This window comes from Bufo bufo, chromosome 4 (assembly GCF_905171765.1).
Source record: "Bufo bufo chromosome 4, aBufBuf1.1, whole genome shotgun sequence".
Classification (NCBI taxonomy): domain Eukaryota; kingdom Metazoa; phylum Chordata; class Amphibia; order Anura; family Bufonidae; genus Bufo; species Bufo bufo.
Window position 1 is genome coordinate 347,750,440 of NC_053392.1, and position 27,145 is coordinate 347,777,584.

At 43.6% G+C, this 27,145-nt stretch overlaps 1 protein-coding gene across 1 annotated transcript in view; it reads left to right on the forward strand.

Moving 5' to 3' along the window:
- The first annotated feature begins 4,996 nt into the window (after positions 1-4,996).
- The window catches only part of LOC120998287 (amine sulfotransferase-like), a 58,951-nt gene continuing 36,802 nt past the window's right edge, over positions 4,997-27,145 (forward strand). The window contains exon 1 of the mRNA XM_040428913.1: positions 4,997-5,064. Within this exon, the coding sequence (XP_040284847.1) occupies positions 5,003-5,064 (62 nt within the window). The 5' untranslated portion in view covers positions 4,997-5,002. The remainder of the gene's footprint in view (positions 5,065-27,145) is intronic.

Here is a 27,145-nt window from a genome sequence, read left to right on the forward strand (position 1 = left end):
GGTATTTGCATTTGTGTCTTATTTAGTACTTGAATTAAGTTAAGACCATCACATTACATTTTGTTATTAGAATTATATTTTTATCAAAATTGATTGTCATTAAAATCAGTGGAATCCAGTTGGTGTCGGCTTCTAAACATCTGTTGTTTAAAAAGAAGAAGAAAGTGCTCCCTACTCATGCTCCCTACTCCCTTACAGCTACGCTAGCTTTGTGCTGCCTCTCATCTCACTCTTAATGGCTGACCTAAGAGTAGCATCTTACAACGTTCATGGCCTCAATTCGCCATCTAAGAGACGCAAAATATTTGGGGTGTTGAGGAGAGACAGGGCAAATGTCCTATTCTTACAAGAGACACACTTGAAGATCTATCACTTCCCAAACCTCTCTTACTCCTATTACTCTCATTGCTATCATTGCGGGTCCCCCTTCTTCTAACTCAAAAGGAGTGAGTATTGGATTTAAGAGAAATGTCCCCTTCCTTTTAAAAGATCAAATGAAGATACCTAATGATCAAAGGCATAATAGGCTCCCATACCTACACATTCATTAATGTGTATGCCCCTAACGTCAAGCATATCCTCTGGCTCAAAAAAGCTTTGGTTATTGCCGATTCTTTCCAGGAAGGCATAACCTTATTTGGAGGCAATCTTAATGTGGCGATAAATCCTCTACTCGACTCCTCCTCACATAAATCAGCCCATTCTCAAATAGCTCTTAGCTCCCTTATCTCTAGACTCTGGAACTCCCATCTGACAGATACTTGGCAAACCCTTCATCCTGATGTTGTTGAATACACCTTTTATTCCTCAGCCCACAATTCATACCAATGTCTGGACTATTTGTTTATTTCAAAAAACCATATCCAGTTATGTGCGGAGGCAGAAGTGGATTCTACCTATCATTAACAGCATCTAAAGCTAGGACCTACAATAAACCTTGGCGCTTGAACAAATCATTTTTGGGAGTCCCCGAGACTAAAGAGCGTCTTCAGCTACTTCTTGACGAGTACTACGCCCTTAATAACACACCAGACGTTTCTCCTCAGACCCTCTGGGATGCCCACAAGGCCTTCATTAGGGGCCAATGCATAAGTTTAAGCTCCCATATTAAAAGGGAAAGAGAGAAACAACTAGATCTCCTTCACAGTAAGATCAAGAAATTAGAGGGCTTACATAAACGCTCATTACAACAGACACACTTATCAGAACTTAGTGACCTTAGAACTACCCTTACAAACATATTAAATACAGCTTCGGCAAAGTTCTATCTTCACTCTCAACAAAAGTTATTTGCACATGGCAACAAAGCAATGAAATTCATGTCCCAGAGGTTAAAGAAAAGGAAACTAGACAACTATGTACATAAAATCAGAACCCCCTTAGGCTCCCTGACTTATGACCCCACCCAAATCGCGAAGCAATTTAGGAACTTCTACGAAGCTCTTTATAATATTGACTCTCCCCGACAAGCTCCCAACGACAATCAACTCAGTTCATCAATTAGCTCCTTTCTAGAGGGCTTAGCTCTCCCAAACCTATCAGATGCTATTAGATTATTACTTCAATCCCCCTTTACAAAAGAGGAACTCTCGGAGGTTATTGGTCATTCCCCCTAAGGGAAAAGTCCAGGTCCTGATGGCCTCCCAACCACCTACCATTCAGCATTCCATAATACCCTGATCCCACACCTACTACCTGTCTATAATGCATCTCTAACTAACAAATCACTTTCAGCAGATATGACCAAAGCACACATTATCCTCATCCCCAAAGAGGGTAAAGACCACACTCAATGCCCTAACTACAGACCTATTTCCCTCCTCAACCTTGATTTAAAATTCTTAGCTAGAATTTTAGCAAACAGATTGGCAAAAATACTCCCCTCCCTTATTCATAGAGACCAGGTGGGCTTTATCAAAGGCAGGGAGGGGATAGACAATACCGCCAGAGTCCTGAATATTTTACACTACGTTAAAAAAAGATCCCTCCCCTAGTCCTTCTTAGTACTGATGCAGAGAAGGCATTTGATAGAGTCAACTGGTCTTTCATAAAACAGGTCCTCTCATCCCAAAATTTCCCGAGCTCCTTTCTTTATGTTATTGATGCCATGTACTTCAACGCCTCCGCCTCTATCTCAGTTAATAGCACACTATCGTCCCCATTTAATATTAGGAACGGCACTAGGCAGGGGTGCCCCTTGTCCCCCCTCCTATTTGTTCTAACCCTGGAACCCCTACTACAGGCTATAAGACAAGATATAGATATCAAAGGAATTAAATTGGGCAATCAGGAGCACAAAACAGCGGCCTTTGCGGATGATTTACTAGTCATGATTAGCAACCCAGAAAAAGCTCTTCCCTGGATTTATCAACTACGAGAAAAATATGGCCTCTATTCTAATTTCAAGGTCAATCACAATAAATCTCTAGTTATTAGCTCCGGTCTTTCAGCCACTACCAAAAAACATTTAGCTCAATCATCCCCCTTCAACTGGTCGGCTCCACACCTGACGTATTTAGGAGTCAAGATTAGCGCAGATCCCTCCCATTTGTTTTCTATGTACTACACTCCCCTTTTGACGGAAATCACAAAGACACTCAACAATTTGGATGTGCCCATACTCTCATGGTTTGGTAGGAAAAACATTTTAGCTTCATTAATCCTTCCCAAATGAACTTACTTACAACAGGTTCTCCCCATCCCGGTTCCGCGGCCTTTTTACAACAAGGTGAGATCCCTCTTCAGTTCCTATATATGGAATAACAAGAAACCCTGCATATCATACAAAACACTGAATAGAGCAAAGAAATGGGGTGGTATTGCTCTACCTGATTCCGAAATATATGGGAAGGCAATTCTCCTCTCAAGAGTGATTGATTGGGTGAGGGCCCCGCCACACAAATCGTGGGTCTCTATAGAGCAAGCACTTTTGGGTTCCTCCATTAGGGCTTACCTGCTTGGCCATAAGATAGCTCAACCGCTACTTCCAGTCACCTCCCCCTTAATGAAAGCAACTTTTTCTGCCTGGACTTGGCTTCGAGACACTCAACACTCAATTCCCTTTCCCTCTCAAATACTACAAGTTAGAGATATAATAAATGTTGCTCCTAGCGCTATGTTAGATAGTGTACAGAGTTGCCTTAAAAACTCCACAATCCCACTGAGAAACCTCATTGATGTCCCCCATCCGATTTCTATAGCATATTTCTTTTTACGCACATATTTTCAACAGAATGTCAAACCACAAGACCTTTTTCGGCCACAAGTCTGGCTGGAAAGTCTTTTTGAAATGTTCAGTCCCCACCTAAATCAATTTCTCAACTATATAACAGATTGCGGTTCCCAAACACTTTCTTTACCCCAGCGGCTGTTAGACTTTGGGAGAAAGACTTGAATCATTCATTCTCCACACAGGTACTAGACATAATCTTGATTTCACCTCACAAGGCATTTAGATGCGTTAAAATACAAGAGAACAGTTACAAAGTGTTAGTCAGATGGTACAAGACCCCTGATAAAACTTGCTTGTACTCCAGGTCTGCCTCTGACACATGCTGGAGGTGCTCAAAAGCGAAAGGCTCCTTCCTACATATATGGTGGGATTGCCCTCCCTTACTGGATTGGTGGAAGCAGATTTTCGGCATATGTAACCAAATTTGTGGGGCCTCGTTGCAACCTCATCCTGAGATTGCTCTCTTGAACCTCTATCCTACATCCTGTAGGATCCCTAATCTTGGCCTATATAGGTAATTGGTTAATGCGGCCAGATTTCTAATTCCTCACCATTGGCTCTCTTCTGACCTTTCCTCCATAGAGCAATGGTTCGCCAAGGTAGATCAGATCTAAAACTTGCCTGTACTCCAGGTCTGCCTCTGACACATGCTGGAGGTGCTCAAAAGCGAAAGGCTCCTTCCTACATATATGGTGGGATTGCCCTCCCTTACTGGATTGGTGGAAGCAGATTTTCGGCATATGTAACCAAATTTGTGGGGCCTCGTTGCAACCTCATCCTGAGATTGCTCTCTTGAACCTCTATCCTACATCCTGTAGGATCCCTAATCTTGGCCTATATAGGTAATTGGTTAATGCGGCCAGATTTCTAATTCCTCACCATTGGCTCTCTTCTGACCTTCCCTCCATAGAGCAATGGTTCGCCAAGGTAGATCAGATCTAAATTTTCTTCTGGGAAATGAGACTAATCCACAAATTCAATACCATCTGGCGAGCTTTGAAGACCCACAGGGGTTTTGGGAGGTGATGCAATGCTTGTAGATTTCACCTTCTACTTTAAACATATTATGCATATTTTAATTCAAACAAACATCCTTGTCATATCTTAGCACCCTTCACATGGACAGATAGCTGACTCTCTCCGGTAACATTCCAGAACTCTCTTCAATAAGAACGTAATATCTTTCATGTATCTTGTGACCTAACTTGACTCATACTCTTGGTTAACTTGATTGTTCATTTATTATTTTATTGGAGGTTTGTTTGTACCTCCACTATGCTCTTTTCATTCTGTACAAGTGCTTTTACACAATGAAGCTTTTGAAACTAAAAAATAAAAATAAAAAAAGAAGAAGAAGAAAGAAAAAGAAGAGAAAAAGTGTGAACATTGCCAATGATACTTGCATGAACCCATAGTGAACATGCTTCCTCTGGTTGTGACTAAAAAATTTGAAATGTATTACAAACTGTGCTTACCTGGGAGAGCAGGGATTCAAAGCTCGAGGTGAGGGAAACAATATTTTATATGTGTTAAGAAATCAATCAGTGTTAAGTTTTGTAATGATTACTATAATAACATTAAAATGATAGATACTCCTAATTATGTGTATTCTGCATAGAATAATCCCATATTACAGTCACTCACAGACACACTCAAGAGTTAAGTTTAGTTGGTAGAATAAGAAGAATGAGAATAAAAACTGAATGGAATGGGTTGGACTTTGCTGTGTTGCCACATCTTGGCAGGGATCCTGGTAATCTTCTGTTAGTAATGAAAGCAATAGCATTCATCCAGCTCAGTCTACGAGTGCAGAGCAGGAAGAGCATACATAAGTAAGTTACCTCATGAATTAAAGCTAAAAGGGTGGAACTGTGTTCAGTTATGTTTTAGTTGTTTTTTAATCATGTTATACAGTTATGTTATATCCTTCTAGAACTCAGAAATATTCTGCAGGGTATTTGCATTTATGTCTTATTTAGTACTTGAATTAAGTTAAGACCATCACATTACATTTTATTATTAGAATTGTATTTTTATCAAAATTGATTGTCATTCAAATCAGTGGAATCCAGTTGGTGTCGGCTTCTAAACATCTGTTGGTCAAAAAGAAGAAGAAAGAAAAAGAGAAAAAGTGTGAACACGGCCAATGATACCTGTATGAACTCATAGTGAACATGCTTCCTCTGGTTGTGACCAAAATTTTTGAAAAGTGTTACAAACTGTGCTTACCTGGGAGAGCAGGGATTCAAAGCTTGATGTGAGGGAAACAATATTTTACTTTTTTTAACTCCTTAAAGAGGACCTTTCACCAGAAGAAAGTATCTAAACTGACTATACAGACGTGTAGAGCGGCGCCCAGGGATCACCCTGCACTTACTGATATCCCCGGGCGCCGCTCCGTTCTCCGGTTATAGCCTCTGGTATGTTCATAGTTAGGCTCCACCCAGGGGAACCTGCCGGCGTCTCTTTCTCCTATGCTGTAGCGCTGGCCAATCGCAGCGCTCAGCTCTTAGCCAGGCAGGTTCCCCTGGGTGGAGCCTAACTATGAACATACCGGAGGCTATAACCGGAGAACGGAGCGGCGCCCGGGGATAACAGTAAGTGCAGGGGGATCCCTGGGCGCCGCTCTACACGTCTGTATAGTCAGTTTAGATACTTTCTTCTGGTGAAAGGTCCTCTTTAAGGACCGGCCTCATTTTCACCTTAAGGACCAGGTCATTTTTTTGCAAATCTGACCAGTGTCACTTTATGTGGAGATAATTTTAAAACGCTTTGACTTATCCAGGCCATTCTGAGATTGGTTTTTCGTGACATATTGTACTTCATGACACTGGTAAAATGGAGTCAAAAAAATTTGAAAAATTTGCAAATTTCCAAGTTTTAATTTCTCTACTTCTATAATACATAGTAATACCTACAAAAATAGTTATTACTTTACATTCCCCATATGTCTACTTCATGTTTGGATCATTTTGGGAATGACATTTTATTTTTTGGGGATGTTAAAATGCTTAGAAGTTTAGAAGCAAATCTTGAAATTTTTCTGAAATTTTCAAAAACCCACTTTTTAAGGACCAGTTCAGGTCTGAAGTCACTTTGTGAGGCTTACATAATAGAAACCACCCAAAAATTACCCCATTCTAGAAACTACACCCCTCAAGGTATTCAAAACTGATTTTACAAACTTTGTTAATCCTTTAGGTATTCCACAAGAATTAATGGAAAATAGAGATACAATTTCAAAATTTAACTTTTTTGGCAGATTTTCCATTTTAATAATTTTTTCCAAAACAGCCAGCAAGGGTTAACAGCCAAACAAAACTCAATATTTATGGTTCTGATTCTGTAGTTTACAGAAACACCCCATATGTGGTCATAAACTGCTGTACGGGCACACGGCAGGGCGTAGAAGGAATGGAATGCCATACGGTTTTTGGAAGACAGATTTTGCTGGACTGGTTTTTTGACATTATGTCCCATTCGAAGCCCCCCTGATGCACCCCTAGAGTATAAACTCCAAAAAAGTGACCCCATTTTATAAAATACACCCCTCAAGGTATTCAAAAGTGATTTTACAAACTTTGTTAACCCTTTAGGTGTTCCACAAGAATTAATGGAAAATAGAGATACAATTTCAAAATTTCACTTTTTTGGCAGATTTTCCATTTTAATAATTTTTTTCCAGTTACAAAGCAAGGGTTAACAGCCAATAAAAACTCAATATGTACGGGCACACGGCAGGGCGCAGAAGGAAAGGAGCGCCATACGGTTTTTGCAAGGCAGATTTTGCTGGACTGTTTTTTTGACACCATGTCCCATTTGGAGCCCCCCTGATGCACCCCTAGAGTAGAAATTCCAAAAAAGTGACCCCATTTTAGAAACTACGAGATAGGGTGGCAGTTTTGTTGGTACTTGTTTAGGGTAAATAGGATTTTTGGTTGCTCTATTTTACACTTTTTGTGAGGCAAGATAACAAGAAATAGCTGTTTTAGCACCGTTTTTATTTTTTGTTATTTACAACATTCATCTGACAGGTAAGATCATGTGGTATTTTTATAGACCAGGTTGTCATTGACGCTGCGATACCTAATATGTATACTTTTAATTTATTTATGTAAGTTTTACACAATGATTTCATTTTTGAAACAAAAAAATCATGTTTAGTGTTTTTGATTGGCACTATTTTGGTGTGCGTATGACGTTTTGATCGCTCGCTATTACACTTTTTGTGATGTAAGGTGACAAAAAATGGCTTTTTTTTACACCGTTTTAATTTTTTTACGGTATTCACCTGAGGGGTTAGTTCATGTGATATTTTTATAGAGCAAGTTATTACGGACGCGGCAATACCTAATATGTATACTTTTTTTTTATTTATGTAAGTTTTACACAATGATTTCATTTTTGAAATGTCTTTTTTTACACCGTTTTTTTTTTACGGTATTCACCTGAGGGGTTAGGTCATGTGTTTTTTTTTTTTATAGAGCAAGTTATTGCAGACACGGTGATACCTAATATGTATACTTTTTTTTATTTATGTAAGTTTTACACAATAATATCATTTTTGAAACAAAAAAAATAATGTTTTAGTGTCTCCATATTCTGAGAGTCATAGTTTTTTCAGTTTTTGGGCGATTATCTTAGGTAGGGTCTCATTTTTTGCGGGATGAGATGATGGTTTAATTGGCACTATTTTGGGGTGCATATGACTTTTTGATTGATTTCTATTTTACTTTTTGTGATGTAAGGTGACAAAAAATGGTTTATTTAGCACAGTTTATTGTACATCTGAGGGGTTAGATCATGAGATATTTTTATAGAGCCGGTCGATACGGACGTGGCGATACCTAATATGTATACTTTTTTTTTATTTATGCAAGTTTTACACAATAACAGCTTTTTTTAAGCAAAAAAAAGATGTTTTAGTGTCTATATATTTTGAGCCATATTTTATTTTTTATTTTTGGGGAGATTGTCTCAGGTAGGGTCTCATTTTTCGCAGGATGAGGTGATGGTTAGATTGGTATTATTTTGGTGGGCATAAGCCTTTTTGATCGCTTGCTGTTGTAATTTTTGTGATGTAAGGTTTATTTAGCACAGTTTTTATTTTTTATTTTTTACGGTGTTCATCTGAGGGGTTAGGTCATGTGATATGTTTATAGAGACAGTCTATACGGACGCGGCGATACCTAATATGTAAACTCCCCCCCCCCCTATTTTTCCCTAATTTTGTTTAACTTTATTTGGGGAAAATTAAGTTTTTGTTTATTTTTACTTGAAACTTTACATTTTGGGGGGGGGACGACTTTATTTTTTCAACTTTTTTTAACTTTATTTTTTGTCTCACTTTGGGACTTCAACTTTTGGGGGTCTAATCCCTTTTACAATGCATTCCAATACTTCTGTATTGGAATGCATTGGCTGTATGAGTAATACAGTGTGTATTACTTATACAGCTTCCGGCCTGTGAGATCCAGGGGGCTGGATCTCACAGGCTCATCACCGGAAGGCAGCGCCTATGCCTAAGGAAGGCATTGTGCTGCCTTCCATGCCATTGGGTGCCCCTACAGCCACATAGGGATCCGATGGCACCGCCGCCCGCCGCCGCAACCTACAGTAAAAGCCTTAAACCGCAGGTCTGAATTGACCTGCAGTTTGCGGCGATCGCCGACACCGGGGGGTCACGGGACCCCCCCGCGCATTGACCCAAGGTGCCTGCTCAATGATTTGAGCAGGCACCTTGTTCCGATCACCGCCGCCCGTCATGTGTCTGGAAGAGGTTAAGAAATCAATCAGTGTTCAGTTTTGTAATGATTACTGTAATAACATTAAAATGATAGATAATCCTAATTATGTGTATTCTGCATAGAATAATCCCATATTACAGTCACTCACAGAGGCACTCAAGAGTTCATTTTAGTTGGTAGAATAAGAAGAATGAGAATGAAAGCTGAATGGAATGGGTTGGACTTTGCTGTGTTGCCACATCTTGTCAGGGATCCTGGTAATCTTCTGTTAGGAAAGTAATAGCATTCATCCAGTTCAGTCTACAAATCTGGAGTAGGAAGGGCATACATAAGTAATTTACATCATGAATTAAGGCTAAAAGGGTGGAACTGTGTTCAGTTATGTTTTAGTTGTTTTTTAATCATGTTATTGAGTTTCTCAAAAGTACAGTCTTTGGGAACATGTGGAACAGCCACAAGTGATACTTCACAGTACTGTAGGATTCGTCATTTCAGGTGACACATACTCAATATGGCTCACCTGAATATGGCTCACTGACTGTGAAATTAAGAAAAACAAAAAAACACAATTCTGCTACTGTTACTTTTTGTCTGGGTTTCATTGCTATGGAGTTCACAGTTCACTAAAACTTGCATGTTACCAATATCAAATTTATATTGGTTTTCTTATAAGCTTGTTTCACATTTGCGTTTTTCTGATCCAGCAGGCATTGCCGGACACTACTAAAATGGCATCCAGCCCCATTAACTATAATAGAGTCTGGCAGTGATACAGAAGCGATCCGGCAAATATGGTGAAAATTGGCTGGACAAATATTGCTGCAGGCAGCGTGTTTTTCTCCATGTATAAAAAGACCTGGTGGCACAGCTGCAACTCAATAAATCCGGAACATTTACACAAAGGTCCACTTGTACCTCCTTTCTTTTCTACAGTATCGGTGGTGCACAATCCTCACAAGCAGTCGATATAATTCACATAGAAGAGGAAGAAGAATAGGTAGCACTCACCACTGAAGAATTTTATTGCTTCAATCTTTATTTCCAAAGCTCAATACATAGATTACACGCGGCTAAGTGCAGTATGCCTATTTTCACATGCAGCAGCTGCAACGGTCGTTTCGCGCACAATTGCGCTTCGTCAGGCCCCTGCGTCAGCACGTAATCCCGTGCTGCCTTCTTATCTCATAGGTGTCATGTTACCATGGATACAATAGCAACCCGGCGCATGACAAGAAGGTAAGTAAAAAAAAAACTTGTGTAAACTACAAAAACATAAAAACATGAAATACAAAACAATACCTCAAAACACGCTCAAATCATCCCGGTCATTAAGAACCAGAGGACCCAGGGCCCCAGTGCGTATTATCCACATGGCTTCCTTTTGCAACAACTGGCGATGCCGATCGCCGCCCTGAGATGGAAAAGGTACTATTTCAAGTCCTGCAAATCTGAGTGTTTCTACATTCCATCCATGCACTACTTTTATATGTTCAATCACCCTCGGGCAACCTTTTCCAGTTTTTATAGAATTAAAGTGCTCTCTAATTCTCTCAAATAAGCACCTTGTGATCTTGCCTATGTAAAAACAACCTCAGGCACAAATCAACACATAGACCACATAGGTGCTTCTACAGGTAATGAAACTGTCCACCTATATCTAGGAATCTTTTTTGGTAGTTATAGCTGCAAAATGAGCAGCTACCACACTTAAAATTACCTTTTGGCAGTCTCTCCTGCAACCAATTTCTCTTTTTCTCTTCTGAAAACCTGCTCCTGACTATTCTGTCTCGAATTGTGTGACTCCTTCTAAAGGTTATTAAAGGTTTTTCATTCACCTGATCCATAAGACTAGCATCTTTTTTTTAGAATATCCCAATTCTTAAATATGGCTGCTCGTATAGAGTCAGCCATTGGACTATATTGAAATTAAAACGTACATCTCTTTTTCTCATCATGGCCCTTCACATTAACTCTCTGTTTTCCTTTTACATTTTTGTGTTTATTTCCAACCAGCAACTCACTCTGATAAAAATTCCCAGCTCTATCCATAGTTTCTTCTAACAATTTCTCGGGATAACCCCTATCCAATAGGCAACACTTTAATTCTAGGGCTTGTTTGCCATATCCCTCTTTTTCACGATTGATACATCTGAGTCTCACAAACTGTCCATATGGGACAGATTTTTTTTACATTATAGGAATGAAAACTGTTGTAGCGGAGTAGGGAGTTGGTTGCCGTGGGTTTGCGAAATCCCTCCGTAACCAACTTCCCAGCCGCACCCCAACAGACACATCCAAAAACTCTAAGTGCAAACCCCCAAAAATCATGATAAACTTCATGTCCATGCCATTACTTTCATTTAAATAATGCACAAAATTTTCACACTGGGAGTTCCCGACCACATTAGGAAAACATTGTCAACAAACCGTGAAAACAGTTTTATGTTGCTCACATATGGGTTGCTTGTTGAAAAAACACACTTATCCTCTAATCTAGGTAAATAAATATTAGCAAATGTGCAAGAGACCGGAGTTCCCATCGCAGTACCTACTTTTTCCCTATACCAGACATTACCAAATTTAAACACATTATTGGCAAGAATAAACATCAAGGACAAAAAGTGCCACTTCTGCCAACATGCTTCACGACGTCCAGAAGCGCCTCCACTCCCGCAAGATGTGGAATGCACGTACAAAGGCTCTCGACATCTGGGAACACCAATTGATATCCCTAATGCCAATAAAAATCTCTCTGACTCAGGAGGAAATCATTGGTGTCCCTTAAAAAAGCAGGGACACTGTCTAAAATTGGTTTCAGAAGCAAATCAATGTACTTAGACAACGGCTCTGTTACTGAGCCAATACCACAAGGGTTTCAATGGAAATGCTGGTATCAATTTTTCTAACATGCGATTTGGGAGAAAACCATCAGTGACATATTTAAGAAGGAGATTTTTCAGTTGTTGCTGAACATTACTTATGGGATCTCTTTTAAGCAACTTATAAGTTATTTAATTGTTCTGTCCCCACATGAAGGCGAATGAAGGTGTAAATGATAATGACTTTGTGACTGGCCTACCTTCGTATCCAAGCAGTGGAGCAGACCGGACCGGCAGATGCTCAGGTTAGATGGACCCAGACGTAGACATGAGGATGCAATCAAACGTGGGTTTATTTGATCCAGAGCAGTGACATACAGTGATGCAATACAGGAATGCAGTAGATGCTGTCATGTGGATGTCTTTCCTGAGGCTAACTACTGAGGCAACTGCTGAGGCAACTGCTGGTCAAAAACTGATGCCTTCACAAGCCGAGGTGTGTGTCTCCAGTCACAAAGGATGCAGCACTGAAAAAAAGGCTACAGGAAGTGACCAGGCCCAAGGCTGCTAAAACCACGCCCAGAGAAAAAACTTTATTAACAAGAACGAAGGCGTGCAGCATATGAATTCCGGCCAGCAGATGGCAGCAGAGAACAATAGACTTAAACAACATAGGTAAAACAAGAAATAATACAGTGCAGAAATTCAATATGAAAGGAACAGCACACTCCCCGTCTGAAATTCACTTTGGGGATTTCACTATGACGAATGTCCATAAAATATAAACAACCTGTAAAAGAAAACATGTTAGAATGCAAACATAGATAGTCCTGTTTTCCAACTTGGAATGGAGAAGATCTGCGAAGCTTGATACAGTCCTGTTCACCCATCAGGGACGTTCTCGATGGGCAATATTAAAATGAGTTCGTTGATTGGTCTTGAGAACGTTTTAAGCTCGCCTTTCCTGAAGATCTTCAACTCCACCTTTCTGACCTTGCCATCCTTGCTAGGGAAAACCTTTGAAATTAGTCCGATAGGCCAGTCAATCCTTTCGGTTTGTTGCTCTTTCATCAATACAAGGTCTCCTTCCTTCAAGTTTGGTTTGTTGTGTTGCCATTTTCTTCTTCCTTGAAGAATACTGAGGTACTCCTTTCGCCACCTGTTCCAGAAGTAATCTGCTAGATATTGTACACGCTTCCAGTGTTTTTGGTAGATGTTAGCATGAGTAAATTCTCCACTAGGTATTAGCGTATTCTCAGTTTTTTGGGTAAGCAGAATAGCCGGAGTCAGTATGGCTGGTGTTTCAGGATCCATAGACACTGGCACAAGGGGTCTTGAGTTGATAATGGCTGAAACTTCAGCGAGAAGGGTGACTAGAGTCTCATGTGTGAGTCTTGACGAATTTACATCCATCAGCATAGAATTTAAGATGCTGCGTGAGATGCCGATCATTCTCTCCCAGGAGCCTCCCATGTGGGAACTATGAGGAGGATTGAAAATCCAGGTGCAACCTTTTTCCGCCAACTGATCTTGAATGGACTTGGTGTCGATGTTAAGTTCTCTACAAGCTCCGATGAAGTTGCTTCCCTGGTCAGACCTCAATTGTTTAACTGGTCCTCTGATTGCGAAGAACCGTCTTAAGGCATTGATAAGGCTGGATGTGTCCATAGATTCTATCACCTCTATGTGAACTGCTCGCACACTCATGCAAGTAAATAGTACAGCCCAACGCTTACTGTTTGCGTGACCGCCGCGGGTCCTGCGTGCGGATACCATCCATGGCCCAAAGACATCTAGGCCAACATAGGTGAAAGGCGGCTCTGTGCATAGTCTATCCGCAGGCAAGTCGGCCATTTGTTGGTGTAGTTGTTTTCCTCTTGCTTTACGACAGTGCACACATTCATGCAGTACTTGGGCCACACGTTTTTTCATACCTATAATCCAAAGGCCAGCAGACCGTATTTTGCCCTCAGTAATTTGCCTGCCTTGGTGTTCGGCCCTTTCGTGGTAGTGTCGGATTAGCAAGACGGTGATATGATGTTTGCTGGGAATGATGAGAGGATTTTGTTCTGCAATTCCCAGGTGGGCTTGATTCAAACGACCACCAACTCTTAGCAAGCCAAAACTGTCGATAACTGGATTTAAGTTGGCAAGAGGGCTTTTTAAAGGAATCTGCTGTTTGTTGTGCAAGCACTTCCATTCTATGTTGAAATTTTCTTGCTGGACGTGACGTATTATGAGGTACTCACTATGAGAGATGTTCTCAGCAGAGAAGGGTTTATGACAGGCATGCCAACCATGACAATCTTTATCTTGGTGAGTATTATAACATCTTGCAATGTGCACTAACCTTGCAATAGTTCTGACGAGTCTCATCCAGCTGGAGAAACGCTCAAAGCGCTGACAACCGAAGCTGGCGGTCTGCTTTGTTCCAGTGACTAGTACACTAACTTCAGCGCGGATTTCTGGATCATTATCCGGATCCTGGATGCTGAAAACTTCCTGTACACATTCGTCCGCCTCTTCAAGCAGAAACTCTGGACCTGTAAGCCAAGTAGAGTTAATAAAGGAACCTATAGACATAGGCCTAGTGGCGTGATCTGCTGGATTAAGTTCGGATGGTACGTAGTGCCATTGTTCAGGTTTGGAGGACCTCCTGATTCTCTCTATGCGGTTACTAACGTACACATAAAATCGCTTGGTCCGATTGTGGATGTAACCTAAAACGACCTTACTGTCGGTGTAATACTGGACTTCGGCTATGTCGACACCCAGTTCTTGTTGTACAAAATCAGCAATCTCCACTGCCAACACAGTCCCACAGAGTTCCAGTCTGGGAATAGTATGATCAGGCTTGGGGGCTAACTTAGCCTTACCAAAGACGAATCCAACGTGATTTTGGTTGTTGGGTTCTGTCACCTTCAGATAGGCAACTGCTGCGATGGCCTCCGTGGAGGCATCCGAGAACACGTGGAGTTCTTTCTTTATGCTAGATGAAAGTGAAGTTTTAATATAGCATCTCGGGATGTGGATCTCATCCAAGGCACACAAAGATCGCTTCCAGGCTTCCCATTTTTGCTCTTTCTCGGAGGGAAGTGGGGTATCCCAATCCTTGACTGTTTCAGAAAACTGTCTCAGTAGAGATTTACCTTGTATGGTAATGGGCGCTACAAATCCCAGCGGATCAAATAGGCTGTTTACCACTGATAGGACGCCTCGCTTTGTGAATGGCTTGTCTGCACAACTTATCTGAAAACCGAAGGAGTCAGCCGAGAGATCCCATCTAAGGCCCAAGCTCCTCTGCACAGGTGGACTGTCCAGTCCCAAGTTAATGTCCTTGAATCCTGGTGCATGATCGCCTGATTCGAAGGCCCTCATAACGGCCAGGCTGTTTGAAGCAATTTTGTGTAGTCTAAGTTTAGCTTGGTACAACATACTTTGAGTCCTTTTGAGCAGATCGATAGCCGCTTCTTCAGTCGGTAGTGATTTGAGTCCATCGTCTACGTAGAAGTCCTTTTCTACAAAGTCTCTGGCGTCTTTACCGTACTCGGATTCTCCCTCTAATGCAGTTCGCCGAAGGCCGTAAGTTGCCACAGCAGGTGAAGGGCTGTTTCCAAATACGTGTACCCTCATACGATATTCTGCCATCTCTGCGTTGGTGTCGTTATTCTTGTACCACAGAAACCTGAGGAAATTCCGGTGGTCCTCTCTGACTACGAAACAGTGGAACATCTGTTCAATGTCAGCGGTGATGGCAATGAGCTCTTTTCTGAACCTCATAAGCACTCCAACTAGGTTATTCGTCAGATTAGGACCTGTGAGAAGGACATCATTAAGAGATACACCTTGATGTTTGGCACTTGAGTCGAAAACAACCCTAATTTGATTAGGTTTCCGTGGGTGATACACTCCAAATGAAGGCAAGTACCAGCACTCATCATTCTTCCCTAAGGATGGAGCTGGTTCTGCATGGTTGTTGCGGAATATTTTGTCGATAAAGGCAACGATGTGTTCTCTCATCTCAGGCTTACTGTTCATGGTACGCTGAAGAGAGTTAAATCTAGACAGAGCTTGTTCCCTATTGTTCGGGAGTCTCACCCTGGTAGCTCGGAAGGGTAATGGAGAAACCCAGTGATTGGTTTCGTCTTTAAGGAACTCATTGTCCATTATCTTGATAAATTCTCTGTCCTCTACTGACAAAGCTACTTTATCATCGTCCTTGCTTGTGTGAAAGACTAATCTTCCCAAGTTGTCAGCAAAGGGAGGAATGTCGTCAGGTGGTTGTATGAGGTCTGGAGGCTTCTCTTTCACCTCATAGTGATGAGGGCAAGGCTTAATGCAAGTTGTGCGTCCATCTCCACGCACGTACGTTTTGAAAGAGCGGATTCTTGGTTGATCCAAGCATACATTTCCTATGACTACCCATCCCAAGTCCAGTCTCTGGGCATATGGTGCATAGTCGGGACCATTACACTGTTGACGCACCTTGTGTACCCTTAGATTGTCTCTGCCTAGCAGGAGTAGAATCTCGGCGTTGTTGTCCATAGGTGGGATAATGTTGGCTAGGTGTCTTAGGTGTGGATGGTGAAATGCAGCTTCCGGGGTAGGAATCTCATCCCTATGGTTGGGTATTTGATCGCATTCGATCAGAGTCGGTAGAGGTATTTCCGTATTTCCACTGACGGAACAAGCGATTAATCCTTGTGCCCTCCTGCCGCTAGTCTCTATGCGACCTGAGCAGGTGTTTAAGATGTAGGGTTCTGATGGTCCCTTTATTCCAAAGGCTTCAAAGAATTTAGGTCCTGCTAGGGAGCGGTTGCTTTGGTCGTCAATGATGGCATACATTTTTACTGCCTTTTCTGGTAGCCCCTCCGGGTAGACCTTGATTAGGCATATGCGGGCACAACATTTCTCACTCTGGCCCTCCCCACATACGTCCAAGCATGAGCAGGAAACAGCGGTGGCTGTGTTAGCGTGGTTCTGGGGCTCCCCGCCATGACTCGGAGCAGGACTGGTGGTGACAGCAGCCGGTGAATCCCTTGTGAGTGGAGTTGGGTGCATAGCTGAGGCATGTCTTTCACTATGACACTCCTCACACTTGATAATGGATTTACAGTCCTTAGCCATGTGCTCCAATGAAGCGCAGCACCTGAAGCATACCCCAAGCTCGGTGAGGACTTTCTTGCGCTCCTGTATGGTTTTGGATCTAAACCCTCTGCATTTGTTCAGCGGGTGTGGTTTTTTATGAATGGGACATTCACGATTGAAGGCCTTGTCTCCTGATGAGGTAGTGTACTGTCTACCAGTGGGTACTGCAGATGATGGTAGGTTAGTCTTTCTAACATTCACGCTGCTCTTAAAGTCTCTGTGTTTATGCACAATACTTTCATACCTTGATGATGGTGTCGCTGAAGCTGTAGTATTGAACTCCAGGAAGTCGAGGCTGGGGTCATTCCTCATCTGGGACTGTTCATCGATGAATCTACAGAAATGAATAAATGGGGGAAAAGTGACGTCATGCACTCTTTTGTACCTTGAGACTGATGCCGCCCACTTCTCTTGCAGGCTGTATGGTAACTTCACGACAATTGGGTTCACCCCATGGGCTGTATCCAGGTAGCACAGCCCGGACAGACGAGGGTCTCTTTTAGCGAGCTCCAGTTCCATGAGCAAATCACTTAAATCCTGAAGCTTGTGGACATCCTTGAGACTGATCTTGGGGACGTTCTGCAGTCTCCTGAATAGTGCCTTCTCTATTGCTTCTGCACTGCCGAAGGTGCGTTCGAGTCTCTGCCAGGCTACAGCGAGACCTGCTTCTGCTTGTCCCACAAAGACAGTTCTAAGGCTCTTGATGCGATTTGTGGAGCCTGGGCCCAGCCAGTTGATCAAGAGGTCGAGCTCCTGCTCTGCGGTTAGGTTGAGGTTGGCGATGGCGGCCTTGAAGGTTGCCTTCCAGGCTCTGTAGCTCTCCGCACGGTCATCAAATTTTGAGAGACTGGTGTTAATTAGCTCTCTGCTCACCATAAACCTGGCAAACTCAGACATATCTGATTTCTCACTGCTTGTTGCCATGACAACTTGTGATGCCCCTGGGGCGTATAGGCTGCGTGGCGTGAAAGGGTGAGATGCTTCCGGGTAGAATGATGTTGCTGCAGGGTTGAGCTGTGGTCTAGCCTCTGTAGATTCTGATGACTGCTGCTTGAGCTGTGGAGGTAGGCCAGGAAACACCTGGTAGCCATCTTGCTGTAATAACTGTCCTTGAGAGGGTGCGTCTGGGCGACTGTTATTGGATTGCTCAGGTGCTGTGGGTATCGCTGCCACTGCAGGTAGAGCTGACTTGGAGGTTTCAGTGTTGTTGGCTTGGACGGTACTGCACACTGGGGGTGGTGCAGATAACTGTTTCAGTACGTAGTCGCTGGTGCGATCAGCTGGATCGTCTATCTCCTCTGGTGGTAAGCAGACTGAATCAGGGCCTTGGCTCAATGCTTGCTCAAGTAGTCTTACTCTTGCTAATGCGATTTCCTCTTCCCTCTCGGATTCAAGGATCTTTATTCGAGCCTCTGCTTCTGCTTCTGCCCTCTTGGCTTTTGCCTCCGCTTCTGCCCTCTTGGCTTCTGCCTCCGCTTCTGCCCTCTTGGCTTCTGCCTCCGCTTCTGCCCTCTTGGCTTCTGCCCTCTTGGCTTCTGCCTCCGCTTCTGCCCTCTTGGCTTCTGCTTCAGCCCTCGCAAGGACTTCTTTTTCGGTGAAGGAACGCCTCACTTTGGATTGCTCTGCATTTATGCGGGCCTCTAGTAATCTGTCGCTCAGGTTGGAGCTTCTAGAGCATGATGATCTGTAGGACCGCGAGGAATGTTTGGATGAATGCGATCTGTGTGATCTGGTTTCTTGCAAATGAGAGATGCGGAGTTCCACTTTATCTTTAGCATCCAGCACCATGGCGTCTCTTTGTCTGTCTATTGATTCTGCCTTGGACAATTCTGACAGGGCTTCTTCAATATTAGAGTCTTTTAGAAAGGTTATATACCTTGTGGACATTCTCTTGTATCTTTCATGGGCTGCGTTCAGCCGCCCGACGGCAACTTGTAAGCTGGTGGCATCGCCTGAGGAGGACTTAAGTCCTGATATGAGGGGGGAAACTCGTTCCCATAGCTCTTCCAGGTTGTCACATAGCTCATCTTTCCTGGTGTGATAATTTTCTGTGATCTTTATAGTTGGTTTGAGAGAGCGCCTTGGTCGCGTGACTTGGTCTGCTGGAAGTGTGGGTTCTACCTCCAGCTCTTCATAATGATCAGTATCAGGTTGCATTTGCTTTATTTCATCACTGGGGAACTGTACGAGGTCCTTTTCGGCCATTTTGATTTAAGGTGCGCTGTCTCTTTAAGAAAATGAACTTTTGGATTGGGGGCTGAAAATTGCTATGCGGCTCAGGTGAGGCACCCCGGTGAGGTTCCCAAAGTCTTTTTAGTGAATTGCGGGGTTTTGGTATAAGGGAGGCCCCGCGTGCGTGAACAGTTCTTATATCATGCGAGCAAGGGTTAATATAGGATGTAGAAATGGCTTGGCGAGTAGTGGAGGACTTCCAGGCGAGAGTATATCTACTGCGGCCACGCCGTGCTTCCCCTTAGGCTTATGGGACGTGCACTGTTGCCGGGCAGATTTGCTGGGAGTGGGCCTGTTGCAGGGGAGGTTCCTGAGTGTGGCCCTGGGCTCTGAGGGAACCTGTAGCCGGCATTGGACATTCAGACGGATATTGACTGGGGTATAAGGCTTTAAGGCAGTTTTTGACTGTTCTGTCCCCACATGAAGGCGAATGAAGGTGTAAATGATAATGACTTTGTGACTGGCCTACCTTCGTATCCAAGCAGTGGAGCAGACCGGACCGGCAGATGCTCAGGTTAGATGGACCCAGACGTAGACATGAGGATGCAATCAAACGTGGGTTTATTTGATCCAGAGCAGTGACATACAGTGATGCAATACAGGAATGCAGTAGATGCTGTCATGTGGATGTCTTTCCTGAGGCTAACTACTGAGGCAACTGCTGAGGCAACTGCTGGTCAAAAACTGATGCCTTCACAAGCCGAGGTGTGTGTCTCCAGTCACAAAGGATGCAGCACTGAAAAAAAGGCTACAGGAAGTGACCAGGCCCAAGGCTGCTAAAACCACGCCCAGAGAAAAAACTTTATTAACAAGAACGAAGGCGTGCAGCATATGAATTCCGGCCAGCAGATGGCAGCAGAGAACAATAGACTTAAACAACATAGGTAAAACAAGAAATAATACAGTGCAGAAATTCAATATGAAAGGAACAGCACATTAATCACTGAGCTGCCTCAATGCCTCTCTAACATAATATTCTTTGGTCATTAAAACCACATTGCCTTCCAGCCGGTTTCACAATAATATCCTCACGGGATTTAATCCAATCGAAAGCATTTTTTTCTTCTTTACTGATATTCTCATGTGCCCTAGGATAAAAAATAGCTCGCACATCCTTCAGGACTTGATGGTAAAAAATATCAATGATACTCCTGGCCGGCATAGGGGGGCAAAATGTGGATCTAACACCTCCTGTAAAATAGGCTTCTTGATTTTTTTCCTCAGGACTCTCTACATCGAGGCTTTTCTCTGAAAGGAGTTCTAAACATACTAGTTCTCTCGCACTGAATCTAGTGTCTATATTAAAGCCCAGAGGATCCGGGTGTAATGGTATTTTACCTTCTTTTGTGACTACCTCGACCTGGGGCTTGTCATGGAACATTTTTTGAAGGAAAAGTTTATGTGTAGCTTTATACAAAACTATTTCAAACGTGACTCGGTCAAACTGCTCGACTAGGCTGTATCCCAGTCCCCAGCTGAGGACTGAGATACAGCCCGGAGCCAGCTCGCACCCAGTCAAATTAATCACGACAGACATATTGCCGGTGGTAGAAGCAGGTCCTGCTGAGGGAGCTAACGCCTCTACGAGACCTGTCTCTTTTTGCGAGGCGATTTTCTGATTCCTGTTTGACTTCCTGCAGCACCTTCGGGTGATACGCCTAAAGAGTCTTGACTCAATTTTATGCTATTAAGTTCCGCTTGTGTCACAGCCAGACAGCTGAGAAGCGCTCACAGGAGCTTCTCAGATCCTCCTCCTTGAATTTCTTTGTTTTGATTTAGTTTCTCATCTCGTTAGTCTATCTCAGCTGTCATACAGTTGGACTAATTGCTAGCCTTTAAGTTCCTCCCCATAATGCAGTAGTGTGCGGCTGATACAACTTCCTGGAGTGTGTGTGCGCTTGCTGTTCCCAGTTCCCAGTTGTCAGTTGTCTGCAAGATAAGTGCTGTTTATGTATTTATGATTTTGTCTTTTCTGGATCCAGGTGACCCTGACTCCCTCCGTGTCAGTGTAGGGAGCCGGTGGTTGTGTCCCTTCACTATTGTAGGGTCTTCAGGTAATAGATAGCCGAGGAACGTGGATATGCGGCCATCCACCTTTGGGGTGTTCGCATAGGCTGAGCAGTGAGGGAGAGCGGCAGGTCTATTGCAGGGGTCTCCCTTTGTTCCTTAGTTGTGGATCCAGAGAGACATTGTTTATATGTTATTGTCTTGTTTCCTGTACACCATCCGTGACATTATAAGCCGCCTAAACCGTCTCAAGCATGGATCCGGTTTCACTTTTGGCTGAACGCTTTCAGGGTCTTTCTTTGGAGGTAGCTGATCTCCGTAAGACTTTTTCTCAGTTTCAAGTGACCGGTTCAGCTTGCGTTCATGGAGTTTGTGCTGAGCCTAAGATCTCGCTCCCGGATACGTTCTCCGGGAGTAGTGAGAATTTTGTGCGTTTTAGAGAGGCTTGCAAACTCCATTTTCGCCTTCTTCCCCATTCTTCTGGTGATGAAGAACGGAGGGTGGGGATCATTATATCGCTGCTCAGGGGTAACGCTCAGTCCTGGGCCTTTTCGCTGCCGGAGGGGGCACGGCCCCTTCGTTCAGTGGATGAATTCTTTTTAGCCCTGGGTCAGATATATGATGATCCGGATCGTATTGCTCTGGCTGAGTCTAGACTACGTCTGTTATGCCAGGGTAAACAATCCGCAGAGATATACTGTTCAGAATTTCGGAGATGGGCAGCAGATACGGGTTGGAATGATGCTGCACTCCGAAGTCAATTTTGCTATGGTCTTTCAGAGGGATTGAAAGATGCATTTGCCTTTCATGAAAGACCTACCTCCTTGGATTCTGCTATGTCTCAGGCTGTTCGTATTGACAGGCGTCTTAGAGAGAGAGGATAGATCTCTCCTTCCTGTCATACTCAGTCCCGGGACAGTGCAGTGGTCTCATTCTGTGCACAGGGGTCTCAGTCGCTGTCAGCCCCTTCTGAGCAGGAGTCCATGCAGCTGGGGTTGATTGCCTCTGACAATAGAAGATTCAGCCCGCAGGGGAGGGTTTGTTTTTGTTGTGGAGGTATAAATCATCTGGCAAATGTTTGTCCCTCTAGGAGATTCAGGCAGTTTTCTGGGAGTAATAAAGAGACAAAAAGGAAAAAATCTTTTAAAAATGTTCCGTCTGTTACTATTGGCAGGGTTGAGGCGGAAATTGAAGGTTTTCCGTTTGCTTGTAGTTCCCGTTTTGTCCTGCCTGCTAGGGTGGCGCTAGAGAGCATGAGCATTTTTTGTGAGATTTTTGTGGATAGTGGAGCAGCTGTCAACCTCATTGATAATCAATTTGCAATAACTCATGGTTTCCAGGTATGCACTTTGGGAAAGGATATTCCTGTTTTTGCTATTGATTCAGCTCCACTTTCTCAGAAATCATTAAAGGGCATAGTTCACAATATCCGTTTAATTGTGAGTGATGCTCATGTTGAGGATGTGTCATGTTTCGTCCTTAGCGGTTTGCCTACTCCTCTAGTGTTGGGGCTACCCTGGCTCACTAAACATAACCCCACCATTGATTGGCAAGCGAGGCAAATAAATGGTTGGAGTAACTTTTGCAGAGAGAATTGCCTCATAACATCTGTTTCTGAGGTTTCTACTAAGACTGTACCACCTTTCCTCTCTGAATTTTTGGATGTCTTCTCTGAGAGTGGAGTTCAGGGTTTACCTCCGCACAGGGAGTATGATTGCCCTATTAATCTCATCCAAGGCGCCAAGCTGCCTAAATCTCGTTTATACAATCTCTCCCAACCTGAGAGGGTCGCTATGCGGGCTTATATCTCTGAGAGTCTGAGAAAAGGACACATACGACCCTCGAAGTCACCTGTTGCAGCTGGTTTTTTCTTTGTTAAGAAAAAAGATGGTTCTTTAAGACCTTGTCTGGATTTCAGGGAGCTGAACAGTATCACTATTCGTGACCCTTATCCGCTTCCTCTGATCCCGGACCTGTTTAACCAGGTTGTTGGGGCTAAAGTCTTTTCCAAATTAGACCTAAGAGGGGCATACAACCTGGTTAGGGTCAGAGAAGGAGACGAATGGAAGACGGCTTTCAATACCCCTGAGGGCCATTTTGAGAATTTGGTTATGCCTTTTGGTTTGATGAATGCCCCAGCCGTTTTTCAGCATTTCGTCAACAGCATTTTTTATCATTTAATGGGAAAATTTGTATTAGTGTATTTGGATGACATTTTGATTTTTTCTCCTGATTTCAAGACTCATAAGGAACACTTACGTCAGGTCTTGCTCATCCTGCGGGAGAATAAATTATACGCGAAACTGGAAAAATGAGTGTTTGCGGTTCCAGAAATCCAATTTCTGGGGTTTCTTGTCTCCGCTTCTGGTTTTCGCATGGACCCCGAGAAGGTCCGCGCTGTGCTTCAGTGGGAGCTTCCTGAGAATCAGAAGGCGCTGATGCGTTTTTTGGGCTTTGCCAATTATTACAGGAAATTTATTTTGAATTATTCCTCTGTTGTTAAACCACTCACTGATATGACCAGAAGGGGGGTAGATTTTTCTTCCTGGTCGGTAGAGGCGCGTAAGGCCTTTTCTAATATCAAGGAGAGTTTTGCTTCCGCTCCCATCCTAGTACAACCTGATATTTCGTTACCCTTCATAGTTGAGGTTGATGCTTCTGAGGTAGGGGTGGGTGCGGTCTTGTCTCAGGGTTCCTCTCCTGCCAAATGGCAACCGTGTGCCTTTTTCTCAAAGAAACTCTCCTCCGCAGAGAGAAATTATGATGTGGGAGATAGGGAATTGTTGGCCATCAAGTTGGCTTTTGAGGAATGGCGCCATTGGCTAGAGGGAGCCAGACACCCTATTACCGTGTTTACTGACCATAAAAATCTGGCCTACTTGGAGTCAGCCAAGCGTCTGAACCCGAGACAGGCCAGATGGTCTTTGTTCTTTTCAAGGTTTAATTTTGTTGTTGCGTTCCGCCCTGGGGTTAAGCATGTGAAGGCAGATGCCCTGTCACGTTGTTTTCCGGGAGGTGGCAATTTTGAAGACCCGGGTCCCATTTTGGCTGAAGGTGTGGTGGTCTCTGCTCTTTTTCCTGAATTGGAGGCAGAGGTGCAGGCAGCCCAGTCAGAAGCTCCTGATCTTTGTCCTCCTGGGAGGTTGTTTGTGCCTCTCGCTTTGAGACACAAGATTTTTAAAGAACACCACGACACGGTCCTTGCTGGGCACCCGGGGGCAAGAGCCACACTGGATCTCATCGCTCGGAGATTCTGGTGGCCTGCGCTTCGGAAGTCGGTTGAGGGTTTTGTGGCAGCTTGCGAGACTTGCGCTCGTGCCAAGGTCCCTCATTCACGGCCATCTGGTCCTCTCCTTCCTTTGCCCATTCCTTCCCGTCCTTGGACACATCTGTCCATGGACTTCATAACGGACTTGCCTCGTTCCTCGGGGAAGTCTGTGATTCTGGTGGTGGTGGACCGTTTTAGCAAAATGGTGCATTTTATCCCTTTTCCTGGTTTGCCCAATGCTAAGACGCTGGCGCAGGCATTTATTGACCACATTGTCAAATTGCATGGGATTTCTTCAGACATAGTCTCTGATAGGGGCACGCAGTTTGTTTCCAGATTCTGGAATGCTTTCTGTTCTCGCTTGGGGGTTCGGTTGTCATTCTCTTCTGCTTTCCACCCGCAGTCGAATGGCCAGACGGAGCGCGTCAATCAGAATCTGGAGACATATCTGCGCTGTTTTGTGGCGGAGAATCAGGAGGATTGGTGTTCTTTTTTGTCTCTTGCTGAGTTTGCTTTAAATAACCGTCGTCAGGAGTCCTCTGATAAGTCACCATTTTTTGGTGCATATGGGTTCCATCCGCAGTTTGGGACTTTCTCGGGAGAGGGATCTTCTGGTTTGCCTGATGAGGACAGATTCTCCTCGTCTTTGTCATCTATTTGGCAAAAGATTCAGGATAATCTAAAGAGCATGAGTGAGAGATATAAGCGTGTGGCGGATAAGAGATGTGTGCCTGGTCCGGACCTGAATGTTGGTGATCTGGTGTGGTTGTCTACCAAGAATATCAAATTGAAGGTTCCCTCCTGGAAGTTGGGTTCTAGGTTTATTGGGCCTTACAAGATCCTGTCTGTCATCAATCCTGTTGCCTACCGTCTTGATCTTCCTCAGACTTGGAAGATCCATAATGTTTTTCATAAGTCCTTATTGAAACCTTATGTTCAACCTATTGTACCCTCGCCTTTGCCTCCTCCTCCGATTATGGTTGATGGAAATCTTGAATTTCAGGTCTCTAGGATTGTGGATTCTCGTCTTGTCCGCGGTTCCCTCCAGTACCTCGTTCATTGGGAGGGTTATGGTCCTGAGGAGAGGATGTGGGTCCCAGTGACGGACATTAAGGCCTCTCGTCTCATCAGGGCTTTCCATAGGTCCCATCCTGAGAAGGTGGGCTCTGAGTGTCCGGAGTCCACTCCTAGAGGGAGGGGTACTGTCACAGCCAGACAGCTGAGAAGCGCTCACAGGAGCTTCTCAGATCCTCCTCCTTGAATTTCTTTGTTTTGGTTTAGTTTCTCATCTCGTTAGTCTATCTCAGCTGTCATGCAGTTGGACTAATTGCTACCCTTTAAGTTCCTCCCCATAATGCAGTAGTGTGCGGCTGATACAACTTCCTGGAGTGTGTGTGCGCTTGCTGTTCCCAGTTCCCAGTTGTCAGTTGTCTGCAAGATAAGTGCTGTTTATGTATTTATGATTTAGTCTTTTCTGGATCCAGGTGACCCTGACTCCCTCCGTGTCAGTGTAGGGAGCCGGTGGTTGTGTCCCTTCACTATTGTAGGGTCTTCAGGTAATAGATAGCCGAGGAACGTGGATATGCGGCCATCCACCTTTGGGGTGTTCGCATAGGCTGAGCAGTGAGGGAGAGCGGCAGGTCTATTGCAGGGGTCTCCCTTTGTTCCTTAGTTGTGGATCCAGAGAGACATTGTTTATATGGTATTGTCTTGTTTCCTGTACACCATCCGTGATAGCTTGTTTTTTTTCATCAGACACACTCAAATCTGAATCAGTAGTCCACCGATCATTCCTAGGCTGGCGGTTAGTTTTTCTCCTGCTTTCCCTTCTCTTCTTAATTTTCCAATCAAAGACTCTCCCCGAGTCATAGTCCTGCTTTTCCAGCAAGAGTTTATCCTTTTTCCTTTCTTTAACTTCTGCTTGCATTAGTATCAATTTCTTATTCAATCGCTTATCAAAATGCAGTAGCTGATTTGTTGGGTTTTTAACTCCAATTTTGCCTTATTCAATTCCTCATTTTTTCATATTCTAGCGTGTCTCTTTTTAGGACTAGTTCCAACAGCTGCAGAGAAAAACCGGCATACAATTCCTGCCACTCTTTCACAAATTCATCGTCATATTCATATTGCATGGAAGTCTTTGTACACTCTTAAGCCCCTTGTAACTCTTCCACTATCTTGATATGATTTTAATGAGTTCACAGTCCAAAATAGGCGCACCTCTTTATCGGCTAGTTGTGTGACTTTAGCCTCCAGAGTTTTAGTGCTAAGGTTTTGCAAAGCGTCTTTACTGTTACACTGCATAAAAAAGGCATCTGCCCCTTCTCTGCCGTCATTTAAGGTAGGTACATTATCTTCGGACGTCATATTTTGACAATAAGTGGAATTCCGTCCAAATCCAGACAACATGCTCTACCAGTTGGAAGCAGAAGACCATATAATAAACAAAGTATAAAAGACTTGGTGGCACAGCTGCAACTCAACAAATCCGGAACATTCACACAAAGGTCCACTTGTACCTCCTTTCCCTACTACAGTATCGGTGGTGCACAATCCTCACAAGCAGTTGATATAATTCACATAGAAGAGGAAAAAAAATAGGCAGTATTTTCTTGCTTCAATTTTTATTTCCAAAGCTCAATACATAGATTACACGCGGCTAGGTGCAGTATGCCTATTTTCACATGCAGCA